We start from the raw sequence: 14334 nt of genomic DNA, 5'->3' as shown, positions 1-14334 counted from the left end.
CAGAAGCCAGCTAGCTTTCCTCTCTACCCCAGAGTAGGTGTGAAAATGGGAGATGTGTTGACTGTCTTGACTCTACTCAGGTTTCAGAGAGAGGGGGTTAACAGCTGATAGGCTACCCTCGGTAGATCATCTTGACTTACACATTAGTAAATCACTGCTTTGAGGGCTGTCAATGTTTTTCGCTCCTTTCAGTTGAGAGTTTGAAATTGAAATTTCTCTCTGGTCCTGGCAATCTATTTTCCAAATATATATATATATGGTAAGTCTCATTCTGGCCGGCAGTTTTGCCTCTCTCTTGAGCTATCCAAGTTTACATCTGGTGATTTAGAGAGATAGTCTTTCATTTATTCAACAAATAGGTGAAGATGCTGCCCTCCTAGGGCTAAGAATCTAAATTGTCTACACTGTAACTATAGTGCTAAATTGAGGACCCAGCCCATCTAAGAAGCCTGCAAGTCTTTCCCTCATTAAAGGTGGATGAGAGTAAGAAGAGAACCAGTCATTTTCTTCATATCCAGTAAAATTTCAATTTTAATGTGTATACAGTTATTTAATAATTGTAAGGCCGGGTGTTTAACAATGAGTGAAATGCTGGTTATGATACTCTAGGAATAGCTGCATACTGTTTATGTAAAGAAACTAAAAAAATTGTCCTTGAATTTTTTTTTTTTTTTTTTACTGTCAGCTCAAGTAGATAAATTTGCAACAAAAACAAACAATGTAAGGAACAAAGAATATACAGTGGAGTCAAAGATGGTGAAAACCTGAGGTTGGGCTAATAAATTTATCTCGTCAGAAGCAGTGTCAGGAACAGTAGGAGGAGCTAGTTGTGGTTTTTATCTTTTTTTGAGGGAGTGAAATTTTTGATCATTTTTGGGTGAAGGGAGGCAAGGGACATGATTTGTTAAAGATGATAAAGTTGGTTTTAAACATGTTTATTATAAGGTGACTCTAAGGCATCTGAGTAGAAATGTTTAGTGAGCATTTTTATTCTCTGTGAAGTCAAGATGAGTGTTAGGTCTAACACGTCCTCCTAGGGAGCCACCAGGGAGCGAGGCTTCTCTTTCTCAGGCCTTTGGCAGTTAGTTACGGTGTGGGCAGGAATCCCACACCAACCAGTCAGATGCTGCCATACGCGCTTTCCATCTTGAGGAATGAGGTGAAGGCAGGTCAGACCTTGCGATTGCAGCCTCCACGGAACGGAGAACTAACTAGATCAGGGCTGGAAAGGGCAGGGGGGCTGAGAGCAGTGGCATGAGGGCCACATGCCCAGCAGCCTCCTCCTGTGCAGATCATTTTGAGGGACTGTATTGCTTGTACCCTGCTCTCTACCAAGCCTGATTTTTCTGGCCTTCCTCACTGAGCTGTCAATGCTCTTCCAGTAAGTTTTTTCTGCTCAAGTTAGGCAGAATTGGGTTTGGTCACCTGTATCTATGAACTCCGTATTAGGATCTCGTGAAACATATAAAGGGCTAGTATTCAAAAGACACATCATAGTTGGAGATGGATTTTCCTTCACCTTATTTCTAAATGAATAAAATGAAATACTACCATACGACCATGCTCAAGGCAGTGCATGAAATAGCGTGTTCATTTTGTTGAGCTACGTCATTGCTATGGCCTTGGGCAGATAGCATCTCTGCTTGGGTGTTAAAGCAAATTCCACAATTTCTGGTATTACCCCCAAATCTTCTTCTCCCTAGTCATTCCATCTCAGAAAAAAAAGGGGCACCTCTGTTACCACCCAGTTCTTCGGCCAAAAACAAAATGGCCGTTCCTGAATTCTTTCCATTGCTCCCCATATTCCATCCATCTGCAGGTCTTCTTAGAATGGCAAAGGACGCCATGACTCTCGTCTTCATTTTAGCCCTATCTCAACCACACAAACCCAAGTTATGTCATATCTTTACTCTTAAATAACTTTTCTTTCTTCAGTTCCATCCCATCGAAATCTTCTCTGCTTTCAAAATCCCTTCTCCAAAAAGACAGAAATAACTCTTAAATAACTTTTCTTTCTCTAATCATGTCCCATTGAAATCTTCTCTGCTTGTAAAGTCTTCCCTCCAAAAGGCATCCTGAGTGATCCTTCAAAATTGCAAATCAAACCTTGTCGTTCTCTTATTTGAAGATCTTCCATCAGTTTCAGATGTAATGTTTACTAAAAATACAAAGTCTGACTGGCCCGCTAGGCCCTACGTGATTTTTGCCGGCCTGTTTCTCCTAGTTCATCTCATCCCCACCACATTCTAACCAACCTGATCTCTCTTTCCCTCAGGCAAGCCAAGCTTTTCCTGCTGGCACTGCTCCTCCCATCCCCTGGAACATTCTTCTCCACATTGTTTACCTAAAGATCTTCTGCCTGACAATTACAGCTCTGCTCAGGTGCTTCCTCTCGAAGGAGGACTTTCCTTACCACTCCATCAAAGCATTCTCACACCCTCTCTTATATCACGGGATTTTTTTTTCATGGAACTTACCACCATATTTTTATGGTTGTCTGATTTATGTGCATAATTGTGCATTGCCAATCTCCCCCTGGTATATCAGCTCCATGAAACCAGAGAGCTGGTTTCTTGTCTTTATTGTCCGTTGAGTTTCCATTGCCTGGAAAGGTAATCAGCACCTAATAGATACATGATAAGTGCTTGTTTAATAAATTAATAAAATAAAGACTGAAGCTACTTAACCGTTACAAGCTTTAATTTGTTGCATGAAATGCCTTTCTCTAGGACGTTGGCAAGATAAAGTAAACTATTGCTTGTAAAGCACTTAGCCCAGTGCTTGATATATCATAAGTGCTCCATAAATGTCACCGTATTTTGTTTTTGTTGATGTTGGGCTTACATTATATAAATTTATGTCAACACATGATCAGATATTATTTGCTTTCTTCTTTTGCATAGCTACCAGTGTAGAGTAGCAGTACTGAAAGAAAATAAAGTCAGAATGTTCGCGTATGAGCTATCTGTGATAAATTTTATAGGCCATTATCAGAATCACCTGGCAGCCCTTTTCAACCCTTCCTTCCTCTTCCTAGGAGGGTGTATCAGATTTTTTTTGGTGGATGGTAGCTAAACACTGTTTAAAAATTTTCCCTGGGTGATTATCAGCATTCTCCTTGTCATCTACACGAAGGGAAGAACAGAGAAGATTCTAATGTAATTTGCCTAAGTCCCAAACTATTTACAGATTTAAGAGTGCTTCCCAAAAGCAGAGAGGCAAGATAGGCCGTTATTAGAAGAGGCCGATGTATGTTGGGGTCTGAGATAAGGTAGTTGCCTGGTTTTTTCGGAGACTGGAATGCTGAGGCCCTAGGCACAGGAGTATACTAACTAATGGTGAGTTAACAATGAGTGACCTCAATTTCCTTTCAGGAATGATCACCAAATGAGACCTGAGAGACCCACTGGTGTTCACAAATGGAAGGGAAATGAGCACAATGCATCATTATCCAAGTTGGCCTCTCATCCTTTTTCATATTAGGGACAAGATTAGCTACAAATTGATACATGTATTTTCTAGAACATCAGGCGTAGGTCCAGACCTGGACACAGGAACAGCCCATGAAGAAACCTCCTTCCTTTGGAGGATAGTAACTATTATAAAAGGAAATTAAATAGGATGTGACTGCCCTGGGCCTGAAGGATCCCCTTAGGAAGCAGAAGCAAATCTACTCCATTAACCAATCAGTCAATCTCTCTCTTCCATCTCTGGCCTATGATTTCTGAAGCATTTCGTTCCTGGGGCTGATTGTTCCCAGAGACAGGCACAGAGGGAGTCCTTCTGTGACCCTTGCTCGGTTCTAAAGATTGCAGCAGATTCTTTTTTAAAGTCTAGTGCAAAAACTTATTTCCTATTTGAATATATTTTTTATGTTTTAAATGTACAATATGCTGTATGTATGCTTATAAAAAATAACATTCAGTTAAATTTTAGAATTTTATATTCTGTAGCCTGTCATTTTAATTGGAAGAAGTATGGCCTAATGGCAATGTTCAATGTTCTTTTTTTTTCTTGTCTTTTAATCTGTTAGTGCTGCCAACTGTCCCTACTCAGAAATCAATTTGAATAAAGACCGTATTTTTCCAGACCGCTTAAGTGGTGAGATGCCTCCGGCTAGTCCATCATTTCCAAGAAATAAAAGGACAGACTCAAATGAAAACTCTTCATCCCCTGAAATCAGGTAATCAAAGAACTGAGATTAGCATTGTTTAGAAGTACTGTAATTGAAAGAGATTTTATATATTTTAGATGTTTCATGTTCTATAGCAATGTTTTCTTGGAGATTGTTGTGAAATGATGGTAGAGATCAGTACTCGAACTTAAAAAAAAAATGAGAGCGTTTATAAAAGCATGCCCAAATCAGGTAGGAGTTTTCTCTTGTTCGTTTTTTTTTTTTTAATTTGCTTGGTGTTGGAGGCAGAAATTTAGAAATTGCGATCATTTTACTACATATAGTTAATATTTTTGCATGAATTGATCAATACTTACATGCAACCTTTATCAGAAACAGCCGACTCATGACGTATGGACATTATTTCTTTTAGTGCTCATTATATGCTAAGTAATTGCATATACATTATTTCATTGAATTATTAATATGTTAATTGTATTATGAGCCCAGTCATTTAGTTTATAGTTGAGTTGGAATGTTTAACCCCAGTGGTTTATTAAGTAAAGAACCAAATTGATATATCTTTAAGCAAGTGGTCCATTCCCTGATATTAAGATGCTATTAAAAGAAAAAACAGATTAGGAAAAAGATACTTCCTAACACTTAGCTTTTGGCTTTTTATTTTATGAATTACTTTAAAACCTAAGGCAACATAGTTTATTTTAATATCTAATTTCCATTTTTCTGGATGAACCTAGTGGGCATTTAAATCATTGCATTGTCATAGGAGTAATGGCAGTTAAAGCATTGTTCTCCTTATAGAAAAGCAGTTTACCCTATGGATGGAGTAGGGGACACCTACAGCTTCCTCTGGTATTAACAACAGTGATAATTTTTATAAACCCTTAAAACTGTGACAATTAACATAAACTCATTTACCAAATCCCAGCATCCAAAAATGAGGGTCACTTGAAAAAATTTTAAGAGGATTATTTGAGCCTCGGAGGTCCAGGCTGCAATGAGCCAAGATCACACCATTGCACTCTAGCCTGGGTGACAGAGTGAGACCCTGTCTCAAAAATAAAAACAAAAATTTTACTTTAAAACATTTAACAGTTATCAGTTCACCTAGACGTGATTATAGATGCAGGGTTCATTGACTAAAAAGATGGTAAGAATACCTAGACTTTAGATTTCAAAATTGTTTTTAAAAGGTTTAAAAATTATTTATTGTTTAAAAAGTATCAACAGAATATTCAGAAGGGTTAGTAGTTGCCTGTTGTAGGTTTTTGAATAACCTTCTGGGCACTTGGGCCGAATACCTGGGGCCAAAGTCTTTTCACAGAGCAAAGAAGTGGTTGGTTTGGCTGATTTTGTGGGTTCCTTTTAGCTCTAAATCCATGTAAAAATACAGTAATCTTTGTAGTGGATCTAACCATTCTGGTGCTCTGTCTTCTGTTCAAATGCGGTCCTGTTTCCTTCCTCATGGTCAGCATTTGTGATCAAGGAAACAGTCTGACATTTTCAAGTTTTCGATTTATAACCCATTGCACATTTTTCATGTCTAAATATTTTTAAAATGATATTTTTTACCTATACCTATTAATAATTAGTGTTAGTAATTATCGCTTATTAAAAGTAACTATTACCTAATAATTATTGCCTATTAATAATTAAATAATACATATGCAACTACTTGGCATACCATCTTTTGAGTCAGTGAAATCTGGCCTGCCGTTACTTTTCCTTGTCTTTTCACTATTTTTGTGACTTTTTCTGCAAAAATGAGTAGGTTTGAAAGTTCCCATCCTCTCTCTGGGGTTTCAATGAAAGCCTTTACTCACTGAGACCCTGAATTGACTCACTTAGGATTGTCACCTCCACTGTCAAAAATAAAATGAAATGTGTGCCCCTGCTTTATATCACTGTATGTGTGCAAAGCAGTACTTTAGTTTGCTGGGAGTCAAGTGGGAAATGAAAATGTCTGAAGCAGCCTGTGAGCTAGTGATCTGCAGTGGCTCCACTCGGAAGGTGTTAGTGGTAGGAAGTTTGATTACCGTTGAGGTGTATAGCCAGGCTGGTGTTAGAATTCTCCCAACCGTCTCTTCCCCTTCCAAAGCTCCCCCTCTTCTGTCCTGACTCACAATTTTTCTAAGAGGTCAAAGGGCCCTTCTCCCTTCCTGTTGGTCTCTTACAATCTTTGAGTGTAACCCAAGGCTGGAAATAGTGGCTTTAAGAGTTAAAAGAAATATCCTTCCACCCCTTTCCCAGTGGGTTTCCTTCTTTTTGGCAAAACCCTGAGCATGCCACATTCATAGTAATACTATGTTTTGAATCGTGTGTATGCAAGTGTCATAATCATTTCAAAGTGTCTCATGTGATTATTGTGAAAATGGTCAGAGTGTCCATGTCTAACCCTCGAGAAGGTACTGGCAGAGCAGCAATAACTTTCCTCTGCCCTGAGATCAGCTAGGAGTGAGAACTAGTGGTAGGACTCAATTTGTCATAGTGTCATGACTTGATGCCTCTCCCTAGACACCCTGGAGTCTTTCTCTTAAGGGTTCAGAGGTGAGCCCTCTGTAGAGGTGTTCACTGGCTCTGCATCTTCTTGAATCACTTTGTGTACCAGCTTTGGCCAAAACTACAGTTTTATATATAGAAAATGTAAAAGAGCTACAACTTAGACTTTTCAGCTATTTATCTGGAGTTTTGTATTTTTTCTTTCTTCTTCCCATATAACCAGAAAGCAGTAAATCAGTTCTACCTTGGATAAATCAGCTGTATACAAAGAGATTGAAAAATAAAAAAGTATGAGGATCCTGAGCTTTCTGCTTAACTCGAAAGAATTTAATGTGTAAAAACCTAGAGGTAGTGGCAGCAGCTGGGCACGGTGACTCATGCCTGTAATCCCAGCACTTTGAGAGGCCAAGGTGGGCGGATCATGAGTTCAGGAGATCAAGACCACCCTGGCCAACATGGTGAAACCCTGCCTCTACTAAAAATACCAAAAAAAAAAAAAATTAGCTGGGTTTGGTGGCTGACACCTTTAATCGCAACTACTGTGGAGGCTGAGGTAGGAGAATCACTTGAACCCAGGAGGCAGAGATTGCAGTGATCTGAGATCCCACCATTGCACTCCAGCCTGGAAAACAGAGAGAGACTCTGTCTCAAAAGAAAAAAAACAGCAACAAAAAAAAACCCTGTTAGTAGCAAGTAATCTCATCTTCATGAAAACTTCTATAATTACTGTAAAGTGTCTCTAAAAGTAAAACTAAAATAAATACTGATAAATTTTTAAAAATTATTAAGCATTTTCAAGGTGCTATACTTGGAGCATCATACATTATACAAGTATGTTTTTTTCTTCTAGCAGTTTTCCTCAAATGTTATCTTCCTGAGTAATGCTGTCAGTGATGCCTGCTGTTTTTCTGCTTAGTACTGTCTTAGTTACAGTTTAAAGTACGTAAACCAATGAGAGACGCTAAAACTTTGGAGGTAGAAAGTTGATGCAACTAAATTTTCTTAGGGTTTTTTTTCCTCTCTTGCAACTTTAGTGCTTTGCTTTTTGCCATTGTTCTGCATGCCTGGCCGGCTAAGCTCTTAATGTAGCTCTTAAGATTAGTTATTTTCTCTGGAACGAATGAGTAAGTGATTGAAGCCCAGTACGGCAAGAGCACACCATGGTGTTTTCTTTTCCTCCAGAAAAGAACAGCTAAATATGGTGATTAGGAACATGGGGCACTGCTTGAATTAAAATCTCGGCTTCCCTACTTGCTGGGTTTATGATCTTTGATGAATTACTCAATAGCTCTTTCCTTTGAATCTCATATGTCATGAGGATTACATGAGATGAAAAATGCAAATTGAAGCTCTTAGAATAGTGACTAATAAGTCATAAGCCCTCAATAAATGTTAGTTTTTATCAGTGTTGTTGAAAGAGGACTAGATGGGCCATGTGCAGTGGCTCACACCTGTAGTTCCAGCACTTTGGGAGATCAAGGTGTGCAAATCACAAGGTCAGGAGTTTGAGACCAGCCTGGCCAAAAAGGTGAAACCCCATCTCTACTAAAAATACAAAAATTAGCCTGGAGTGGTGGCGGGTGCCTGTAATTCCAGCTACTCGGGAGGCTGAGGCAGGAAAATTGCTTGAGCCCAGGAGACAGAGGTTGCAGTGAGCCAAGATCACACCATGGCACTCCAGCCTGGGTGCCACAGCAAGACTCGGTCTCAAAAAAAAAAAACGGGGAATAGATTACTTTGTTTCATAATACTTCTTTTATTCCTTAGGCGCAAATAAATGGCTGGACCATTTGTTTACTATTCTTTTTTTATAGGGGGGTAGGGAGACAATTTTATTTTTATTTGTTATTTATTTATTTTTATTTTTATTTTACTCTAAGTTCTAGAATACATGTGCAGAACATGTTACCTAGGTATGCACATGCCATGGTGGTTTGCTGCACCTGTCAACCCCCACCACCTAGGTTTTAAGCCCCGCATCTATTAGCTGTTTGTCCTAATGCTCTCCCTCCCCTTGGCCCCCACCCCCTGACAGGAATTGATATGTGATGTTCCCCTCTCTGTGTCCATATGTTGTCTTTGTTCAACATCTCCCACTTATGAGTAAGAACATGCGGTGTTTGGTTTTCTGTTCCTGTGTTAGTTTGCTGAGAATGATGGTTTCCACCTTCATCTATGTCTCTGCAAAGAACATGAATTCATTCTTTTTATGGCTGCATAGTATTCCATGGTATATGTGCCACATTTTCTTTATCCAGTCTATCATTGATGGGCATTTGGGTTGGTCCCAAGTCTTTGCTATTGTGAATAGTGCTGAATTAGATATACGTGTGCATGTGTCTTTATAGTAGAATAATTTAAAAGTCTTGGAGTATATACCCAGTAATGGGATTGCTGGGTCAAATGGTATCTTGGGTTCTAGATCCTTGAGGAATTGCCACAGTCTTCCACAATGATTGTACTAATTTACACTCCCACCAACAGTATAAAAGCCTTCCTTACTCTCCACAGCCTGGGCAGCATCTGTTATTTTCTGACTTTTTAATGACCACTATGCTGACTGACATGAGATGGTATCTCACTGTGGTTTTGATTTACATTTCTCTAATGTCCACTGATGATGAGCTTCGTTTTCATATGTTTCTTGGCCACAAAGTTCTTCATTGGAGAAGTGTGTTTGCCCACTTTTTGATGGGATTTTTTTTCTTGTAAATTTGTTTAAGTTCCTCATATTTCTGGATAGTAGACCTTTGTCAGAGGGTAGCTTTCAAAAATTTTTCCCCATTCTGTAGGTTGCCTGTTCATTCTGATGGTAGTTTCTTGTGTTGTGCAGAAGCTCTTTAGTTTGATTAGATCCCATTTGTCACTTTTGACTTTTGTTGCAGTTGCTTTTGGTGTTTTAGTCATGAAGTCTTTGCCCATGCCTATGACCTGAATGGTATGGCCTAGGTTTTCATCTAGGGTTTTTATGGTTTTGGGTTTTACATTTAAGTGTTTAATTAATCTTGTTTTAATTTTTGTATAAGGTGTTAAGTAAGGGGTCCAGTTTCTGTTTTCTGCATATGGCTAGCCAGTTTTCCCAGCACCATTTATTAAATAGGGAATCCTTTCCCCATTGCTTGTTTGTGTCAGGTTTGTCAAAGATCAAATGGTTGTAGATGTGTGGTGTTATTTCTGAGGTCTCTGTTCTGTTCCATTGATATGTATATCTGTTTTGGTACCAGTACCATGCTGTTTTGGTTACTGTAGCCTTATAGTATAGTTTGAAGTCAGGTAGTGTGATGCTTCCAGCTTTTTTTTTTTTTTTTTTTTTTGCTTAGGATAGCCTTGGCTATGTGGGCTCTTACTGGTTCCATAGAAATTTAAAGTCATCTTTTTCTAATTCTGTGAAGAAAGTCACTGGTAGCCTGATGAGAATAGCATTGAGTCTATAAATTACTTTGGGCAGTATGGCCATTTTCACTACCTTGATTCTTCTTATCCATGAGCGTAGAATGTTTTTCCATCTGTTTGTGTCCTCTCTTATTTCCTTGAGCAGCAGTTTGTGGTTCTTGAAGAGGTCATTCGCATCACTTGTAAATTGTAACCTTAGGTATTTTATTCCTTTTGTAGCAGTTGTGAGTGGGTGTTTACTCACAATTTGCCTCTCTGCTTGTCTATTCTTCGTGTATAGGAATGCTTGTGATTTTTGCACAGTGATTTTGTATGCTGAGACGTTGCTCAGGTTGCTTATCAGCTTACGGAATTTTGGGGCTGAGACAATGGAGTTTTCTAAATATACAGTTGTGTCATCTGCAAACAGAGGCAATTTGACTTCCTCTTTTTCTATGTGAATACCCTTTATTTCTTTCTCTTGCCTAATTGTCCTGGCCAGAACTTCCAATATTGTGTCGAATAGGAGTGGTGAGAGAGGGCATCCTTGTCTTATGCCGGTTTTCAAAGGGAATGCTTCCAGCTTTTGCCCATTTAGTGTGGTATTGGCTCTGGGTTTGTCATCAATAACTCTTACTATTTTGAGATATGTTTTCAATACCTAGTTTTCTTTGCTATTCTTATGTTAAATCTTGAATGGATTTCTCAAACAAAATGATTCCATAATATCACATTACTCACCTGGATGTAATTTCCTACTCAGATTTTAACAAATTTTCTTTGCTGCATTTTTCTTAAGAATTACTAAAATTTGGCTGCCAGACATTACTGATGTTGGGGTCTTTTTAAAATGCACTTTGCCACACAAGAGACAATTTGCACCCCTGGAAGCAATCGCTCAGAAAAGGATTTAATTGCAAGTGGTTTACTTAGGAGGTCAAGAAAATATCAGTAGGCACGTGAGGAAGTGAGGTAGGGAAGGGCAGGCAGCCAGAAAAAGCTTAGCTGTCACACCGTTTACCACCATGGACAGCAGGAACACAGACCTGTTGGGAAAACTCTGGGATGCCTTGTAGATTGCACATCTCAGAGTTAGCCCACCGTAGGAATGAGGAAGCTGAACTATTGAAACACCAATTCCCTTGAGCCACATAGTGAGGCTGTATATGTTAATTCCCCAGCACATTGTCCCTGCTGCACAGCAGGTCAAGCAGCCAGAGCCCAGGGAAGTCCTGCAGGAAAGCAGTGCAGGTGAGACAGGTGGATCAGGCGGGTGTGTGCTGAAGTGAAGCTGGGGGCTGTGGCACCAACCCAGTGCCTATTCCAGTTGCCAGGCAGTCCCTAGAATGAGTGATGTGCTGGCGTTGCTTTTGATTCAGAGCTTATATAATAGGACTAGCATAACTTAGCAGTGCGAGGAATGGATATTCTTTTCCTATCATGACATTATTTTAAAGGCCACCTGCTCAGAATAGGGCCATGGGCAGCTAATGTTCCATCATACTCATTCCCAAATTTGGGTTCACATCAGATCCCCTGGAACCTCCTTAAAACTCCAATTCGAGGTCATATCTCAGCCCACCAGATTCTTCCAGGCTAGAGCTTTGGAGTCTGCCCTCAAATATTTAGGTGAGAATCTATCCCCCTGCTCAAAACTTTCAGTGACTTCCCATTGCTCTTGGGATTAAGACCCTAATTCCCAACATGGCCTACAAAGCCCTGTGTCATCTGGCCCCTGCCTAACTCTCCTGCTTTGTCTCTGCAGGCTCATTTTTCAACCTGTGCATCAGCCACCCCGGTCCTGAGATACCCCTTTTTCCTCTGTCTAGAACTTCTCTGAGCCGTCTGTTAGCTAATCTCTCATCTTTGGGGCATCAGATTCACTTTCCTTTCCCCAGGGAAGCTTTATCTGATCTTCCAGATTTTAGATCAAGTCCTTCATTACATGCTTCCTCATCACACATCCCAGTGCCATTGACATTCTTGTGTAAATACCTCCGTGTACTGTGCTTGATGATGTGCTCCCTAAAGGCAGTGGCCATGTCTTACCTTATCCTGTGAGTTGCCCTAACCTGAGCACACTCCCCTGTGTGCATTAGTGACCTTGAACCATCCATCCATCTTCCATGGTTAGCTATCAGTTATGTAACCTAAGAGACAATAGCTGTATAACCTTTCTGTTCAGTTAAAACTCCTACACTTTGAACTGTGTGAGATCACCACATCATATATGTAAGGAGTTATTATTGAATGATGAGATAATTCCCTGAAAATGTACCTGTACTCTCTCATTAATTAGGGTGGTATGTCTCAAATTGTTGTTTAGTTTCCTGGCCCACATAGAAAATTACACCACACTTTGGGAGGCTGCAGCAGGCGGATCACTTGAGGTCGGGAGTTTGAGACCAGCCTGACCAACATGGAGAAACCCCACCTCTACTAAAAATACAAAATTAGCCAGGCATGGTGGTGCATGCCTGTAATCCCAGCTACTCGGGAGGCCGAGGCAGGAGAATCGGTTGAACCCAGGAGGCAGAGGTTGCGGTAAGCTGAGATTGTGCCACTGCACTCCAGCCTGGGCAACAAAAGCGAAACTCATGTCCAAAAAAAAAAAAAAAAAAGAAAATGATACCATAGAAATGGCAGTGTTTATGTGAAACACAAAAGAAATGGATGAGGCTGCCTCCCAGTCACCAGGGAGGGGTGCAGGGATCAATATCTCAGAACACTTGTTCCCTAGGATTCAGGGCATCCTTGTCGGGAAGCTCTGCCCCACAATAAGGCAGTCCCACTCTGAGTCTGCCTGTAGGTGTGCTGAATGCTTGGATCGCTCTTCTACAGAGACTTGTCAAATGGTGTGAGTGAAGGGAAGTCCCAGTGCCTCTAGATAGAAATGTGAGTACACGGTCCTTGTAGGTAGAAATGTGAGTATGCAATCCTACCCCAGTGATCCATTCATTCATCAGAAGGATGAGGAGTGTCTTCTGTGCCAGTGCTTGCTGTGGAAAGCTGCTTTCCTCGCTCTGGACAGGGGCAGCTCATCTCTGCCCTCACGGTGCTCCTAGCGGCAAGATGTTGAGGTACGGGCTTTACCAGTGAGTGTAATTGCTTTTCATGGGGACTGATAACTTAAATCTGCACGTCTACAGCTGAGGAAAAGAATATGTGTGTTTCTCTATATGTCTTAATAAAGCTGTGGGTCTCGAACTTTGATTTGCATCAGAATCATTTGAGATGCTTGTTAAAAATGTGGCTTTTGAGCTGGGCGCAGTGGCTCACGCCTATAATCCCAGCACTTTGGGAGGCCAAGGCAGGTGGATCACGAGGTCAAGAGATCGAGACCATCTTGGTCAACATGGTGAAACCCCGTCTCTACTAAAAATACAAAAATTAGCCGGGCGTGGTGGTGCATGCCTGTAGTCCCAGCTACTCGGGAGACTGAGGCAGGAGAATTGCATGAACCTGGGAGGCAGAGGTTGCAGTGAGCCGAGATCGTGCCATTGCACTCTAGTCTGGGTAACAACGCGAAACTCCATCTTAAAAAAAAAAAAATGTGGCTTTTGAGACACTTCTCCCAGAGGTTCTGATTCAGGAAATGGAATTACTGTGTTCATAAAAATGAAGGCACAGGAATCTTCATTTTTAACAAGCCCTCCCAGGTGATAGTGCAAGTTGTCTATAAACCACGCTTTGAGAATCACTACACAATGAAAACACCCTTTTTAGGGGTAATACTTCACAGCGTATTATCAGTTGGGAAACATCGGCCATCCATCCACATAGCCTTGCTCTCATGAAGTCTATTCTATAGCTGCTTATAATTGTGTTCTAAATTAGGTACTATCTCTATTAAAAATCACTTAAATGTTTTAAGCTCCCATGTTGTTTAAGCCTGCTAAGCATCAACCACAGAAATACAATAAAGCATGTTTAAAATGCCTGCCAAATGCTTTGATTACCTTGTAAGGCAAATGCCCACTGCTTAACTGATCTAATGGCAGAATTCAGTCTGTTCAGTTCATTATAGGCCATTAAAATGGCTTCTTAACTTGTAAGACCAGTGTTTCCACTATGAAAATTACATAGAGCAGTTGCAGGAATTGCAGCCATCAATCTGATATATATTTTTAGCTCGAATCCAATTTTGCTAGTCACACCAAAAGCCAAGTCTGTACCCTGTTAAGCAGATCGGAAAGCAAGCTAGCATGAAGTATGAAACTATAAACGTATGTAAATCTATTTACTTTGCAAAACCATCACGTCAAGTAGAATAAAGTCAATTTAGAGCCAACCATTTAAAAAGATTACAGAAGTTAATTAGTAATCCT

General features: G+C 40.2%; 1 protein-coding gene across 9 annotated transcripts in view; it reads left to right on the top strand.

Annotated features, from left to right (window-relative positions):
- L3MBTL3 (L3MBTL histone methyl-lysine binding protein 3) overlaps positions 1 to 14334 on the top strand; it is a 122664-nt gene that overhangs the window by 79863 nt on the left and 28467 nt on the right. For all 9 annotated transcript variants that reach the window (XM_010342993.3, XM_010342991.3, XM_074397474.1 and 6 more), the window contains one exon: positions 4034 to 4183. In XM_010342993.3, coding sequence (XP_010341295.1) covers positions 4034 to 4183 — 150 coding nt within the window. The remainder of the gene's footprint in view (positions 1 to 4033; positions 4184 to 14334) is intronic.

Source organism: Saimiri boliviensis, chromosome 4 (assembly GCF_048565385.1).
Source record: "Saimiri boliviensis isolate mSaiBol1 chromosome 4, mSaiBol1.pri, whole genome shotgun sequence".
NCBI classification, from domain to species: Eukaryota; Metazoa; Chordata; class Mammalia; order Primates; family Cebidae; genus Saimiri; species Saimiri boliviensis.
Note: the sequence above shows the minus strand (reverse complement) of the source record. Positions and strands in the feature narration are given on the sequence as shown.